The 15065-nt window shown below is 35.6% G+C and overlaps 1 protein-coding gene across 1 annotated transcript in view; it reads right to left on the bottom strand.

Moving 5' to 3' along the window:
• Sms (spermine synthase) overlaps positions 1-15065 on the bottom strand; it is a 54871-nt gene that overhangs the window by 3356 nt on the left and 36450 nt on the right. The window contains exons 5-9 of the mRNA XM_077106756.1: positions 13748-13923; positions 12662-12816; positions 11733-11822; positions 5332-5446; positions 4234-4313 (exon numbers count right to left, since the gene is read on the bottom strand). Coding sequence (XP_076962871.1) covers positions 4234-4313; positions 5332-5446; positions 11733-11822; positions 12662-12816; positions 13748-13923 — 616 coding nt within the window. The remainder of the gene's footprint in view (positions 1-4233; positions 4314-5331; positions 5447-11732; positions 11823-12661; positions 12817-13747; positions 13924-15065) is intronic.

The raw sequence follows: 15065 nt of genomic DNA, 5'->3' as shown, positions 1-15065 counted from the left end.
AGAGCGTATAAACACCACACGTGTAATTTACGACTCATAAATAGAAAATGCTACCAGTTGTTTTTAGAACACATCACCACTGGGGAAGCTGCTATAGAATGGAAATGCCACCAAGGTGCACAGCTGAAGGGTTTTCTTTTCCATCTTAAAACTGACACCACACTCTCGCTTTAGAGAGGACACATGGGAGGACCTCCTTATAGAGAATGTGGAAAGGAAATGGGAAAGCTTCAATTTGTTCTTTCCCAACACTGCCAAGAAGCAATTTTTAAGAAGAAAAAGAAACTCTCCACAAATAGAAACCTACCCCCCAAAATAACATGATACACATTTTACTTTGCTGTCTACTTAAATAGAACACTTTTTTCTTTTATTTTTAAGACACATAGGGCATGCAGAATGGAAACCAAAAATAGCAAAAAAACAAATGCCCCTTAAGGATGAGAGAAAGAGATGGGACAATAGGTAGGAACATAACTAGGGGTTAAACTTCAACTCAACAGCTTCGGCTGCTTGTCCCATGTTACGTATGACAATTTATTTTTTTATTTTATAGATTTCTGTATTGTTTGTACCTTTTAAAGGTAAGTTAATTAATATATTATTTCTTTTTTTAACATTTGTTTTTTTAGTTTTATGTGGACACAATATCTTTATTTTACTTTTATGTGGTGTTGAGGATCGAACCCAGCGCTCTGTGCATACCAGGAGAGCGCACTACCGCTTGAGCCATATTCCCAGCCCTAGTATATATTATTTCTGTAATGTATAAAAAGAAAACTGAAGAACACATCCTTGACATGCCTTTTAAAATCAGGTTCAAAAGCAAGCAAAACTAAGTTATATAAGAAATCACAAGTATGTGAACCATCTATAAAGAAAATATAAGAAATTTTTTTAAATGATACTAAGGATGGATTACTTCCAAAAGCAGCAAGTATTAGGCAGGAATACAGTTTGCATAAAGAGTACTGGTAATGCCCAGTTCAAGTTGGGTAGAGTGGTCAGGTGTCTGCTATTATTTCACAGCATAATTTTACACTTATTTTTTATGCATCAAATAGCCTATCATTTTAAAAATAGGGTTGGGGAAAGAAGGCATGTGTTCAAATCCCAGAACCTTCCTCCTAATCCCATGAGAACAATTCCTCTCCAATATTACTTCTGACAGTCACACCTGGACCAGCTCAATTCCCACAATACATTCCCCAGCTTCATGGCATGCTACTAAGGCTGCCTTCAAGCAGTAAGGTGACATCACAAACTTTCAATGTGATACAAGCCATTCTGGGCAGGAACATTTAGCTTTTGTGAATCACTATACAACCTATACAGCACTTTTATCCCATCCTTAACCTTCACTCCAGTTCTAAGCTGCACACTTCAGCAAGCAGAGTAAGCATAGCAATAAATTAAGGGTATTGCCCAAGCATATCACTCTGTAGTTTAAAGAAAAATCAAGGGCTGAGGGTATAGGCTTACCTAACGTGCGTGAGGCATGAAGCCCTGGGTTCCATTCCCAGCACCAAAACAAATAAACAAACAAAAGCCTTCACTGGTAAGTATATCAATATATCCTCAATTAGGCTACCCTGCTTCTTGACTAGTCTTCAGCTTCCTGAAAGGCCTGCACACTTCATTCCATATGAATCTCAGGATATGGTACATTTCACTACTGGATTTACTCCATGTTCCCCAAAATGAATATCACAAAATGGATATCACAAAACGAGATCACTTTGTATTTCCAACTATAATGAACATAGAGGCAGAAAACATATTGTAATATATCTTCTGGAAAATTCTTGCAAAACAGCAAACCCCTGAGCACATAATACCTGTGATTTTTGAAATAAGTCAATTGGCCAAGGCAAGTTATCAAAGCCTGGATAATAAATATTTATGACTGGACTGGTATTCTAATTAAGCATTTCTATTAGTTTCCCATACTAAGATACCAGTTCTCTATAGGAGTCAGTCTACCAGTCAAATGTTCAGGATGAAGAAAACAGTCACATTTCCTTTCCAATACCACCTGTTATCTATTATAAACTGACTGTGGGGATCCACATTTTTTCCTCAATCTCCATAAAAAAATTTTCTTTTTGCCATTTTGAGACAGGAGTTCACTAAGGTGCCTCAGACTTGTGATCCTCCTGCCTCAGCCTCCCAAGTTGCTATGATCACAGGCCTTAAATTTGCAATCCTCTTGCCTCAGCCATTACTGATGTATGCCATGCCACCTGGCTTGTTTTTTTTTTGGGGGGGGGGGTCTGTTTTTAGTTAAACATCTTTCTTTAACTTAAACCTGCATGAGCATTCTATTTGCAGAACCATGAAAGAAAAAATGGTATAAATATGCCCTGCTTAAGAAATTCCACTCACAAAAATGCCCAATTCACTGAATCTGGGTTGCTTTTATAATAAGAAGTCTTTGGGCAGCTTTCACTGTAGATATCCTATAAAACAGAGGTCAGCAAACTTCCTCTGTAAATAGCCAGACAGAAAATATTTTAGGCTATGCAGACCATAAGGCCATCCCCACAACTACTCCTTGTTGCCATTGAAGCACGGAAGCAGCCATAGACACTATGTAATGAATGGGCATGACTGTGTGCCAAGAAAACTACAAGAGCAGCAGAAGGCCAAAGTTTGCAGACCCTTACTCTAAATAGAATCAAATTTAGAATGTGTTAAAAAATCACTTCTAAATATCAGGAGATAAATTATCCACTTATAAGTAGTTATATACTGGCCTCAAAGTTTTGCAACTCTTTCACCAAGTGCAGAGACAGGATGAATCACTACATGCCTGTAGGCATTGCACTCAGTGGGAAGTGGGAGAAAACAGAATAGGCTAGAGTCTGAGTTGAGGTGTTTCAAAGTTATATTATTCATCTCAGATCCCATAAAAAGACCAGGGTTGGGTAGGCTCTGGAGGTAGGAACCTTCCCAGGAAAATATATACCTCTATCTGTTATCGATGGTGAACCATATTAACCTTTTTTTTTAAGCCATTGATCAATGGGTATAAAGTTAACAGTAAGATTGGAGCAAGAAATTCTGGTATGCTACTGCATAGAATGGTGACTATGGATAACAAAAATATACTACACATTCTAAAAAGCTAGAAGTAAAGGATTCAGAATGGTCTTTACCATAAAGAAATAAGAAATATTTGAGGACACAAAAATACTTACTGATTGAAACATTATACCATCTATATTCATGTACTGAAACATCACCTGGTACCTCATTAATATAACAATTTTTATAGGTTTATGTCTTTTAAACAATTTAAAAATTTTAATTAAAAAGAAGCACATATTACTTAACAAATAAAGTACATATTTTTTAGTGAAATGAGTTCCCAAGATCTAAATACAATATATTATTACTTTGTAAAGTTGTTTACATATACAGAGTCATGTGATTAGGACTGTGGATATATGGTAGAATATGAAATACTGTTTATGATAGTGTTTATGATTTAAATAGTAAACCTCTTATGTCAGTATAAACAAAAGTCAGAGCAATGGGGATATTTTCCTGTAAACCCAGAAGAAGCCAGAGACAAGAGTGCAATACTACCTAAGCTTCTGGCTCAAGGAATTTTTTTACCAAGAGACTGAATTATCAACTAGTTGTCTTTGCTGTCACTTTCAGTATTTTATTAAGGATTTTAATAGGTTCTGTGTGTGTGTGTGTGTGTGTGTGTGTGTGTGTGTGTGTGTGTGTGTATTTTATTTATTTATAGAGATGAATAAATATACCTTCAAACGTTCATTGAGAATTAAAAATTCACTAGAGAATGAGAAAAACACCACAGTTTGCTTCCATCTGGTGGCAGCAGCTCATACTACAGGCAAAGCTATTATTAAGTGTATGTTGCTAAATGGGCTTTTCAACCAAAACTGTCCTACAGGATGAGGGGAGAGGGAAAAAAAGAACCACAATCTGTGTCTCCATCTGGTGGCAACAGTTCATACTACAGCCAAAGACTAGGGTTGACAAATAAGGATAAATCTTGAGTGTTGCTATGAACTGATTAATTCTCAAGAGATGACAGGTCAAGAATTTAGAAACTTACTACTTGAAAAAATATCACCCAGTGACATTGTTCTATCATTAAAAGACATAAATTTTGATAATACACAATCAACCTTCAAAATATAAAATTCTTATTCGGAGTCTTAGAAGGACAAAAAAAAAAAAAAAACTTGAGTAGCCTACCTGTGTAAAATATTTCCCATCCTGTTTCAATACTTTCATTGAGAGGTCAAGAATCAATCTGAGAAACTCCCATGTGGAATCTAAATGTTAAAAAAAATTAAATTTTATAAGTACGGGTTTGCATCAAAAACATCTATCATCAAATATTCACTCTATCCATGAGCTTGAGACCCACTATTAGAGGGTTTGTTCATGAACAATAATGGAACAGCCATATAGTTATTCTTACATGCACACACACATAAATTCCAAGGTCAAAATCAAATTTGTATCTACTTAGCATTGTTCTCAAACCACCAAAAAAGATTTGACATAGGACGTCAAGACTATTGATCAGTGGTAAAGTGCTTATGTAACCTGCAAGAGCCCTGGGTTCCACTGCCAATAACCTCCACAATGCACCCAAGTAAGAAAAAAATTCCACACAAAGGTAATTGTTGAAATCTAAAACTTCTTCAAAGGGGGAAGTAGCAACATTGGGAGAGAAATGCAAGGGACATCAGATTGGGACCCCATTCTGCAAACTCAGCCAGTAAATCAAGGTTACAGAAAAAAAAAAAAAACATTAATAGAAAACACAAACTAGCAGCAATTGGGGGCATGTGGTTTGAGGAGAATTGTCTCTTGTGTTGCTTAGAAAGATTATCAGTTTGTTCCATTGTAGGTAAAAACACATTATTTAAATAAAATATCAAATAATTTAATGTCTCCGTATTGTGATTTTGGGCCATTTCACTTAATGTTTGTTTCAAATGACTGAATTAATTCATTTAAAGGCAGAACAGGAATTAAAGCCAAATCCGAATCCAGCCATCTTTCCACCATGGCCCTCAGTTTAACTCCCTTTAAAAAAATGAAATAGGGGCTGGGGCCCTAGCTCAGTGGTAGCGCGCTAGTCTAGCATGCATGAGGCACTGGGTTCGATTCTCAGCACCACATATAAATAAATAAAAAATAAAAGTCCATAAACAACTAAAAGACATTTTTTTAAAAAATGAAAGAACTAGACAATCTCTAAAATCCTTTCACCTTCACAAAGTGCCAGGAGAAAACATTTCCATTAATAGTTATCTTGGTTAAAAACAAAACACAATCTACCTTCTTCTGGAGATGTGGAGATTGGAACAGCTGTCAAATCATTAATCACATAATCAAACTCTCTCCCTTCTTTGGCGTACCTCTTCAGTACTGGAATACAGTCTTCTATTAGAACCTTCCAGAGATAATAGGATTATACAAGTGAGCCAATACATGTGGATATAATTAAACAACACTTATAGAGGAAGGGGGAAAATGCAAGCTGGAGATTAGATCCACAGCACGTGCCACACAAAAATAGACCTTCACCCATGTTTGTAATGGCAAAAATAAGTGTTCAGTATATGCCTCATATGCCTTCTCATTTCAACTAAACAACAATTCTACAAGGCCTGTTATCATCACCATTTTACCAATGGAGAAAGTGACTTAAGAAAGGTTACATCCAAAGCCACCCAATAAACAGACAAAAAGTACCCCAAGAACTATCTGAAAGCCAAGTTCATATTTTTAACTCTGATCCTGACTCCCTCTCCTAATACTATCTGAATTTTCTTCTAGTTTTTGTAATTTATACTAAACATTAAATGACTTCAAGGCTTATTAATTTTTGCATCTTAAACTATTAACCTATGGTTTCTGAAATATTGAGTACTACAGATAATTAAGTCATTTCATAAATATCAACTTTCACCATAGAAAAGTCATCAAGAGTGGAGAATAGTAGTTAAAGGCTGAAATTTTCAGACAGATCCTGTATAGTAAATATAGTAGACTCCCCTTTATATGTAGTTTCACTCGGCATGGTTTTAATTACCCTTGGCCAACCTCAGTCTGAATGTATTAAATGGAAAATTCCAGAAATAAACAATTTGAAAGTTTTAAATTGTGTGATGTTCTCATGATGAAATTTCACATCACCCTGTGCAGGACATAAATCATCCATTCGTCCAGAGTATATATTACTACTAGTCATTTAATAGCCACTTAGTAGCCACCTCAGTTATCAGACTATTATAATATCGCAGAGCTTGTATTAAAGTAACCCTTATTTTGCTTAATATGGCCCCAAAGCACAAAACCAATGGTGCTGGAATTTTGTTACAGTATGTTATTACTGCTGTTCTACTTTATTAATAATAGCTATTATTAATCTTACTCTACATAGCTTATAAATTCAATCTCATCATAAGTATATATATAGACATGGTATATATAGAAATCTGTACTACCTACAATTTCAAGCATCCACTAGGGATATGGGATCATATTCCTCCAGAATAAGAGAGGACTAATAAATTTTGGGTTTGCCTCATCTTTGAAATACTGAAGCTATATGCCGAGGACACACCTGGGTCTAAGTAAAACCCTGAACAAGACAGGAGTTATTCTCCTCATCTGTTGTTTTCCTAATTACAAAAAAAAAAAAAAAAAAATTGCATGTACCAAGTCAGAAATCAAAATTGTGCCACAATTCCCTATGATGACATCCTGTAGTTTTCGATCAGTCCTAATTTTAAAAGAATTTTACTGTCCTATTGTTTTTATGACTTGTCTCAATGCATCAGAATAGTTCAAGTAGGCAAAGGTGACGTACTAACAGCATCTAATAATCTACATATTAATCTCATTTGTCATGATTTTCCCAGTCATATATATTCTTATACTCACACACACCTAAACACAAATGTGTTCTGTTTTGTAAAACCTGAATCACATACATCATTCTCAACTTGAACATTTTTGTCTAACATTGTTTTTATATCTTTATTATAATAATTGCATTTCTATATAATGAATTTTAAGATTATGCCATTTCACTAAAAATGTTCTACTCTTGTGATCACCAAGCCTTGGCCTCTATGAAAATAACAAACTTCCTTCTCCTGATGCCTTCATCTATGAGCTGGGTGCTCAAACACTGGGTTAGTAAGGTAATCAGCCACATGTGTTTTAAGTTTTCAGTTTTGGAAACAACTCATGTTCCAACCAACAATGCCTGCAAGCCACAATTTCCTTGCATCCTCCCTAGCATGGAGTACTGTCCTAAATTTTGCCAAGTTGCTTGCTAATGTTTCCAAATAAACTTCCTGGGTCATCAACAGGGGTAAGCATCTTGAAGTACTTTGAAAAGTCATTTGACTTTCTCCTCTTCTAAAAAGTACCAGTTCATATTCTTTATTCTTTTTAAATTTAGCTAACTTCATTTTTAAATTTTAAGTGGTAAGGACTCTTTTTATTAGTCATGGGATCAAAACCCTAACATATTTGTTACTAGTACTACTCTAGTCTGTCTTTTGGCTTGGTAATGCCAACAAAACAGCATCCGCAGTTTCTGAATGTCTTTTCTTAAAATGTTTCCCAATTCTAAATTTTCATAAATCTATTGATCTGAAATTCCTCTTTCCATGGTTTCTAGGGTTAGCTAACTTTGTTCTCATGCAGATGGTTATCCCACTATGGCTTATTAAATCAATTAAACCTCCTTTTCCCAAGTGAACTGAAACTTATCAAATATCTTAGGTCATGCACTAAAGATCATGTACTAACACTGTGTGTAGGGATACACACCTAAATATGCAAGTTCCTGTTTCATTCCTCTAAACTATGTCTAATCCTATGATATATTTCCTATTTGAATACTGTGACTTAAATTAGCAATCAATAGGGGCTGGGGTTTGACTCAGTGGTAGAGCGCTCACCTAGCATGTGGAGGCTCTGGGTTCGATCCTCAGCACCACATATAAATAAATTAAATAAAGATATAAAAAAAATTAGCAATCAATAGGACAAGTCTCCCTTCACTATGATTATTTTCCAAAATCTTCTTGACTATTCTTAGATATCTATTTATCTTTTAAAATGAACTTTAAAATCAGTAGGTCTAAGTCTAAATCTACTCCTTGGAATTGCTTATAACTACAAAAAAACAAAAACAGGTATTTTTTTCTCTTATCTGTGAAGGAAATAAGCATGCCTCTCCTCCACATATTCAGACTTTATGTGATATCTTTCAATAAGAACTTAACATAATTCAGATAACTCTCAGAACACCATTCGTGTTCAGTTTTTCCTACGTGTTTAACAGTTGGTTAGTACTTTGAATAGGATTTCCTGCTCACTCACTCCTCCTTTTTTTCAAACTATTCAGCATTTCAGCAGGGAAAATATTTTTCATCTGTCCCTATCTATCACTTTACCAAATTCTCATGAATCCAACTGATTTTCTATGGTTCCTAGATTTTTTACAGTGTTCATCTTCCTACCTGACTATATTACCTGCCTCAAAAACAACCATGAAGACAAATAATAAGCATCCTCTTTTTGTTCCTAGTTTTCAGGTGAAATAGCTTTTACCACTTATATTACTATAATTTTACTATTGTCTCTTTTTTTAATATTTATTTTTTTAGTTGTAGTTGGACACAATACCTTTATTCCATTCATTTATTTTTTTATGTGGTGCTGAGGATTGAACCCAGGGCCCCACGCATGCTAGGCGAGCACTTTACCGCTGAACCACAATCCTAGCCCCTACTATTAAGTTTCTGATAATTAGTTTTCTATTATGTTTTGATGATTCCCTCTAGTGCAATTTTATTTTACTTATTTTACTTTATTTTTATAAAGAATGATTGCTAGGCTGCAGTTGTGGCTCGGTGGTAGAGCAGTTGCCTAGCACATGTGAGGCACACGGTTTGATCCTCAGCACCACATAAATGAATTAATGTATAAAAATAAATAAATAAAGGTAATGTGTCCATCGACCAAAAAAAAAAGAATGGGGACTGCAGTTGTGACTCAGTGGTAGAATGCTCCACCTAGCACACATGAGGCACTGGGTTCAATCCTCAGTACCACATAAAAATAAATAAAATAAAGGTATTATATCCATCTACAACTAAAAATATTTTTTAAAAAAAAATGACTGGGGGCTGGGGATATAGCTTAGTAGCTCAGTTGTTAGAGTATTTGCCTCACATGCCCAAGGCCCTGGGTTCAATCCCCAGCACCACCAAAAAACATTTAAAAAAAAAATGACTGCCTAAGTATTCTCAAATTCTTGTAATTTGTTAATATATCACTCTTTGTTCATATAATGAATTAGTTAACTGTATTTCTCAAAATTCACGTCTTTACATATCTGAATGAAATCCTACTTAGGCACAATGTAGAATTCTTAAATAAGTTTGTACATTTTACTTGGAAACCTTGTGTGTGTGTGTGTGTGTGTGTGTGTGTGTACATGCAAATGTATGATCAGTCTTCAGTTTTCTTGGTATACTACCTGTACTTCAGTATTAAAGTTATTCCACAGTTATAAATCCAGGAGGGCTTTGGAATGTTTTCTGTTTTCTAAACAAATGTGAAATAGCTGCAAAGCCTTGGCTTCTCATCAATGGCAGCACTTTAATGGACAAGGGACTTGCATGCCCCTGAGGGAAAGTGGTCAGGTAGGTCTTTCTTCCCCCACAGAGGGGGCCATGCACTCAGCCCCCAAGCCTATCAACTTTTGAGAGTAATCCCAGCAGCTCAGGAGGCTGAGACAGCCTCCACAATGGTGAGGCATTTAGCAACTCAGCGAGACCCTGTCTCTAAATAAAATACAAAACAGGGCTGGGGATGTGGCTCAGAGAGAGAGAGAGAACTCAGTCAGTCACAGAAGAATTTTCCAGGCTCCCCCTGGTAATGGTGATGTTCCAGAAAAGAGGAGGATGAGGATGCACTCCAAAACCAACTCTCTCCAATGATGCCTTAACTAAAAGCAAGATGTGATTTGATACTATGAGTTCTTTTAACAGGTGAATTTAACAATATTCATTCACTTATTCTTTTTTAATTTATATTTTTATTAGTACATTATAGTTTCACATAATTGTGCTCATTTTGACATATTCACAATTGCATAATTTATTTTGCCCCATTTCAATCCTCATTAAGACATCCTTCTCTTCCCACCTCCCTCCCCCAATCTACTTCTATATTAATCTTCCTTCTATTTAACATTATAGTTATACATAAAAGTGGAATTGATTGTGATATATTCATATAGTATAATTTGATCAACGCATATTTACTGAGCACCAACAAACAAACAAAACCCCAGTCGACAACTCAACTGTTTGGGTTTTTGCTTGTGGTCTTAATCCAGGTAAGAAAGCCACATAAGGAGGAAGGGAGATAGGAGTCTATGCCACGCTCCTATAACCTTAAAGAAATTCCCTTTAAATTCTCTAAGCTTCATTGTCATCCTGGAGTTGAAATAGTACCTCCAGTTACAAGTATAAAAGTTAAATACCATGGGCAGAGGGTCTGGTTCATTGTTTGCAAACAGTGGTAACTTTAAACTCATGAAACAATTTGATTAAATATGTTAAATAGCTGCAAACACACTCTGAAAACCTAATGTACCCTCCCCCAACTGTAAGGATTGAATCCAGTGCTTCACATTTGTTAGGCAAGTGCTCTACAGCTCAGCTAAATCCCACTCCTTTTTAAAAATATTATTTTGAGACAGGGTCTTGCTTGGTTGTCCAGACTGGCCTTAAACTTGCAATCCTCCTGCCTCAGCCTCTGAAGTAACTGGAATTATCACCACACACACCCCACCTTTAAGCTTTCATATAGTGAAGCTGAATTTATGTCTTTCTCCCCTATTTCCCATAAAACAATCACAACTGAATTTTAAGGTGCACAAAATTCCTCTCAAAAGACTAACATGCATGTACCATGAAATCAAATTTAGATGCACATACATTAGGGAAGGAGGTATTAAATGATTTACATATTAAATTAAAGCACTCATCAAAATTTCTTAAGAAACACATTAAAAATTCTGTTAAAACATGTATTTTCTTAGATGCCTTGCTTCAACAAACCTGTAGGTATGTGTACCAAACATATGCATCTCCAAAATACAATACAAAATATATACTACACATCACAAGCATAGTGGAATTTAGAACAGAAATTAATTGTTTATTAACAAGACATTGCTCCTATCTCATGCATTTTAATCATGTATACCTACCAATTAAATATACCTGAATTCCTACTGAAAGATCAAAACTCAAAGAAATGATTCAGGATAAAACAGAAGGTGATGATTGCCAATTCATAAAAAGGTACATGACATCTTTTCTACAAGAATTAATGTAGGTTGGGGGTATTGCTCAGTGGTAAAGTGTGTGCCTGAATGTGATCCCCAGCACCAAAAATAAAAAAGTAATGTGATTCAATTCAAACTGATTCAAACCTGGAATTGGTGGTTTACTTCTCCTTATCTGTACATATCCACCCTAAATGTAAGTGTACACTGAACTCACATAGAGAGACACTCACATAGAGAGACAATCTATTTATCTTCTTAACCAATTATCTAAAAGCTGTTTTAAGATACAATTCCAATCAATAATTCATACCAGTTGTCCTAAAATACATTACCAGGAAAACATAATTACCTGATAGCAGTCTCCTTTAAGATTGTCTAAGACGTCACCACATGTTTTTCGCATATATTTCTTACATCCATCAATCACCATTTGGTCAATGTCCGAAACAGGTTAAGGAGAATTTAAATGTATCAAAGAATTCTGAAATAGTAACACTATTTTTAAAGAAGGTCAAGACAAAAATGAAGGGGTTTTTTGTTGTTGTTATTACTGTTTACTTGTTTTGTTTTGTCTTGTTTGGTACTGGGGATTGAACCCAGGGGCACTTTACCACTGAGCCACATCCCCAGCCCTTTTCATTTTGAGACAGAGTCTAGCTGAGTTGCTTAAGGCCTCACTAAGTTGCTGAGGTTGGCCTTGAATTTGAAATCCTTCTGACTTAGCCTCCTGAGACACTGGGATTATAGGTGGGCACCATAGAGTCTGACAAACATAAAGGTCTTACAGGACTTTGAGTATCATAGGCTAAAGAAAGTTGATGACATAATGGTTTTATTTTCACACTAGGAATACTAAAAAAGAAATGAATTTTTTTCTTTTATCTTTAATTTTTGTTCATAACACTGGGAATTAAGCCCAGGGCCTCATGTATGCCAGGCAAGCACTCTACCACTGAGCAACATCCCCAGCCCCCTGAATTTTCTTTTCTTTTTTTTTTTTTTTAAATGAAATGGCTTAGGGAAGCCATTTTGGTAACTGCTAAACAGCAGACAGGGTACCAAAGCCACTTCCTCTTTAATCCTCAACTATGCTATCTCTGCTTCTTTGTTGGTAGCCACATAAAAAGCTACTAGTACTAAACTGAAGCATTTGTTGAAGGCAGTCTATTTAACACGTCTGCCTTTAGTCTGTGGTAATATTAACTTGAGTCTTAAAACACAAAAAGGGAAGAAAAAAAGAAGCCCAGTGAACTTGTTCTTTTATATGACAAAGGATATCTCTACCATAGTGACCATCTTTGGTTTCAGTTTGACTATTTCACATAATATACCCCCATCTCCGCCTCCTAGAATCAGCACATCTTTGCCAGTGTAATCTTCTTTGCCACTGCCCATGATAGCCCTGGTATACGCCAGATCACTCTCTGCCAGATCTAGAGAGAAGAAACAAAGAGCCAAATGATGACTACACAAATACACAAACCACCTGATCTCACTATCCTAGAAAGTGCTGGAATCTAGCCTGTAATATAGAATTTTCAATCTTTGAAAACTATCAGTAGCATTTATTTACTTACTTAATTACTTGCTTGCTTACTTACTTATTTATTTATTTAGATTGAGGAGTTTTTAATCAACCCTTTGTCTCTGACACTACTGTCTTTTAAGATATACATTCACAACATATTAATTAACCTGTAGATTGCCTGGATTTTCATGTAAACTATGTGTTGACATTATTTTTTTCTTGTGATGAGTACGTGGATTATATTTCAAAAGAAAGTGCAATTGCTTATTTAAAAATACTTTGTTAGAGAAAAATGCAAACATCAAGTAGGTCTCATCTAACACCATACAGAAATGAACAGTTAGTAGTCAGTGTAAAGAAAATCCAGCCTTGGGAATGTGCTTATATGCTGAATAATTAAAGCAATGACATCTTTAGGGATGAAATGATATGATGTCTGGGAGCTATTTCAAAATAATATGACAGGAACAAAATGCACACACTGGGGCTTAGGTGAAACAAGACTAGCCAAGAGTTCATAATTGTTTATGTTCAAATGGTGAGTAACACTACTTAAGGTTTGAATATTTCCCTAACAAAGTATTTAAAATAAGCAATTGCACTTTCTTTTGCAATATAATCAAACTATTCATCACAAGAAAAAAGTCAAGACAAAATTTACATGAAAATTCAGGCAATCTACAGGTTAATAGATTGTAAATGTTTGTCTTAAAAGATAGCAGTGTTAGAGACAAACTTGGGGGACAAATCCATATCTGTGGTACTTGTCAAGAAAACACAACCATTCAACATACCATGACCTTATCACTTAATCAAGGCAGGGACAGAATACTTACTAACATCCCCGCTGAGGATAAGAATATTTCCAAACTGCTTCGAGTGTAGAATTTTAATGTTCTGAAAAGGTGAATCTTCATCATATACTACTTCATCTATGTCATACTCAACCAGGCGTCCATCAGCAGTAGGCCAATATCTGTCAATGGCCCCTCCTCGAACTATGGGAGGTAATCTGGAAAAAAAAGGAAACAGAAATGAGCCTTTCTTCAATGCAGCCTTAAAATGGGATAAGGGATGAAGAGTGCACAACAGAAAGCCACATGCCACAGGTGGATTCTTTAAAAGAACAAAAACAAATCCAGAGATTGGGCATTTACTTTTATACATCCTCAAACACAAAGAAACTGAGAACACATTATACATACAACACAAGATCAACGTATCAACAACTATTACACATGAGCTTAAAGTTTTTCACAAACTTTCTGACATGCTTTACATTTTTCCTAATAAATAGCTGAAGGAGAAAATGGTCACTGCAGGTAGCACACTTCATCCCCATATACTTTTTTAAATATTATTTTAGTTGGCAATGGACCTTTATTTTATTTATTTTTATGCAGTGCTGAGAATCTAACCCAGTGCCTCACATGCTAGGCAAGCACGCTACCGCTGAGCCACAACCCCAGCCCCTCCCCATATACTTTTGCTTAAGACCTTTTACATAGCCATATGGCCGTTACCAGTGTCAACCATTATCTAGTACAGAGTTCACCTTCAAGATTCCTTAAATGTCCCAATTATGTCCTTTATTGCAGTTCTGCTTTTGAATAAAGGTTTATACAATGCATTTTTCTATTATTCTTTTATTTTCTTAACCCTTATTTTACTTAGAATATTCTTTTTCTATTCTGGTATGTTTTATGATTTCTCTACAAAGTTCAGATCAGGTATTCTAAAGAAAAATCCCTTCCGTGAGTTTGCCTGGTCTTTTCATGATCAGTCAAGTTGACATATTACACAGGCACCTCATAAAGAACACAAGAGGTGTTCCTGTCCCACCACTGGTGTGCAAAGTGGGTGGGCATTTGGTTACAGTAATGCTTGCTGGATCTCTCATTTGCAAAGGTCCCTTTCACCCACAGAAATTACTAAGCAGGCTGTGGTGGGGCCTCTGAAGCTGGGTGACTGTCCTGATCTGCCAATATATCTTTACCAGTGGCTATGTTATCTAGAAGATTCTTGCCTGAAATAATTATTATTGGAGAAGCTACAAAACGATGAGTTTCTTGGTCCATGCTTTTATAAATACTCAGTGGTTTACATAGGATGAATATACTAGAAAATACCAGTAGAGGGCACTAAATGACAGGA

The sequence above is a fragment of the Callospermophilus lateralis genome, chromosome X (genome assembly GCF_048772815.1).
Source record: "Callospermophilus lateralis isolate mCalLat2 chromosome X, mCalLat2.hap1, whole genome shotgun sequence".
NCBI classification, from domain to species: Eukaryota; Metazoa; Chordata; class Mammalia; order Rodentia; family Sciuridae; genus Callospermophilus; species Callospermophilus lateralis.
Note: the sequence above shows the minus strand (reverse complement) of the source record. Positions and strands in the feature narration are given on the sequence as shown.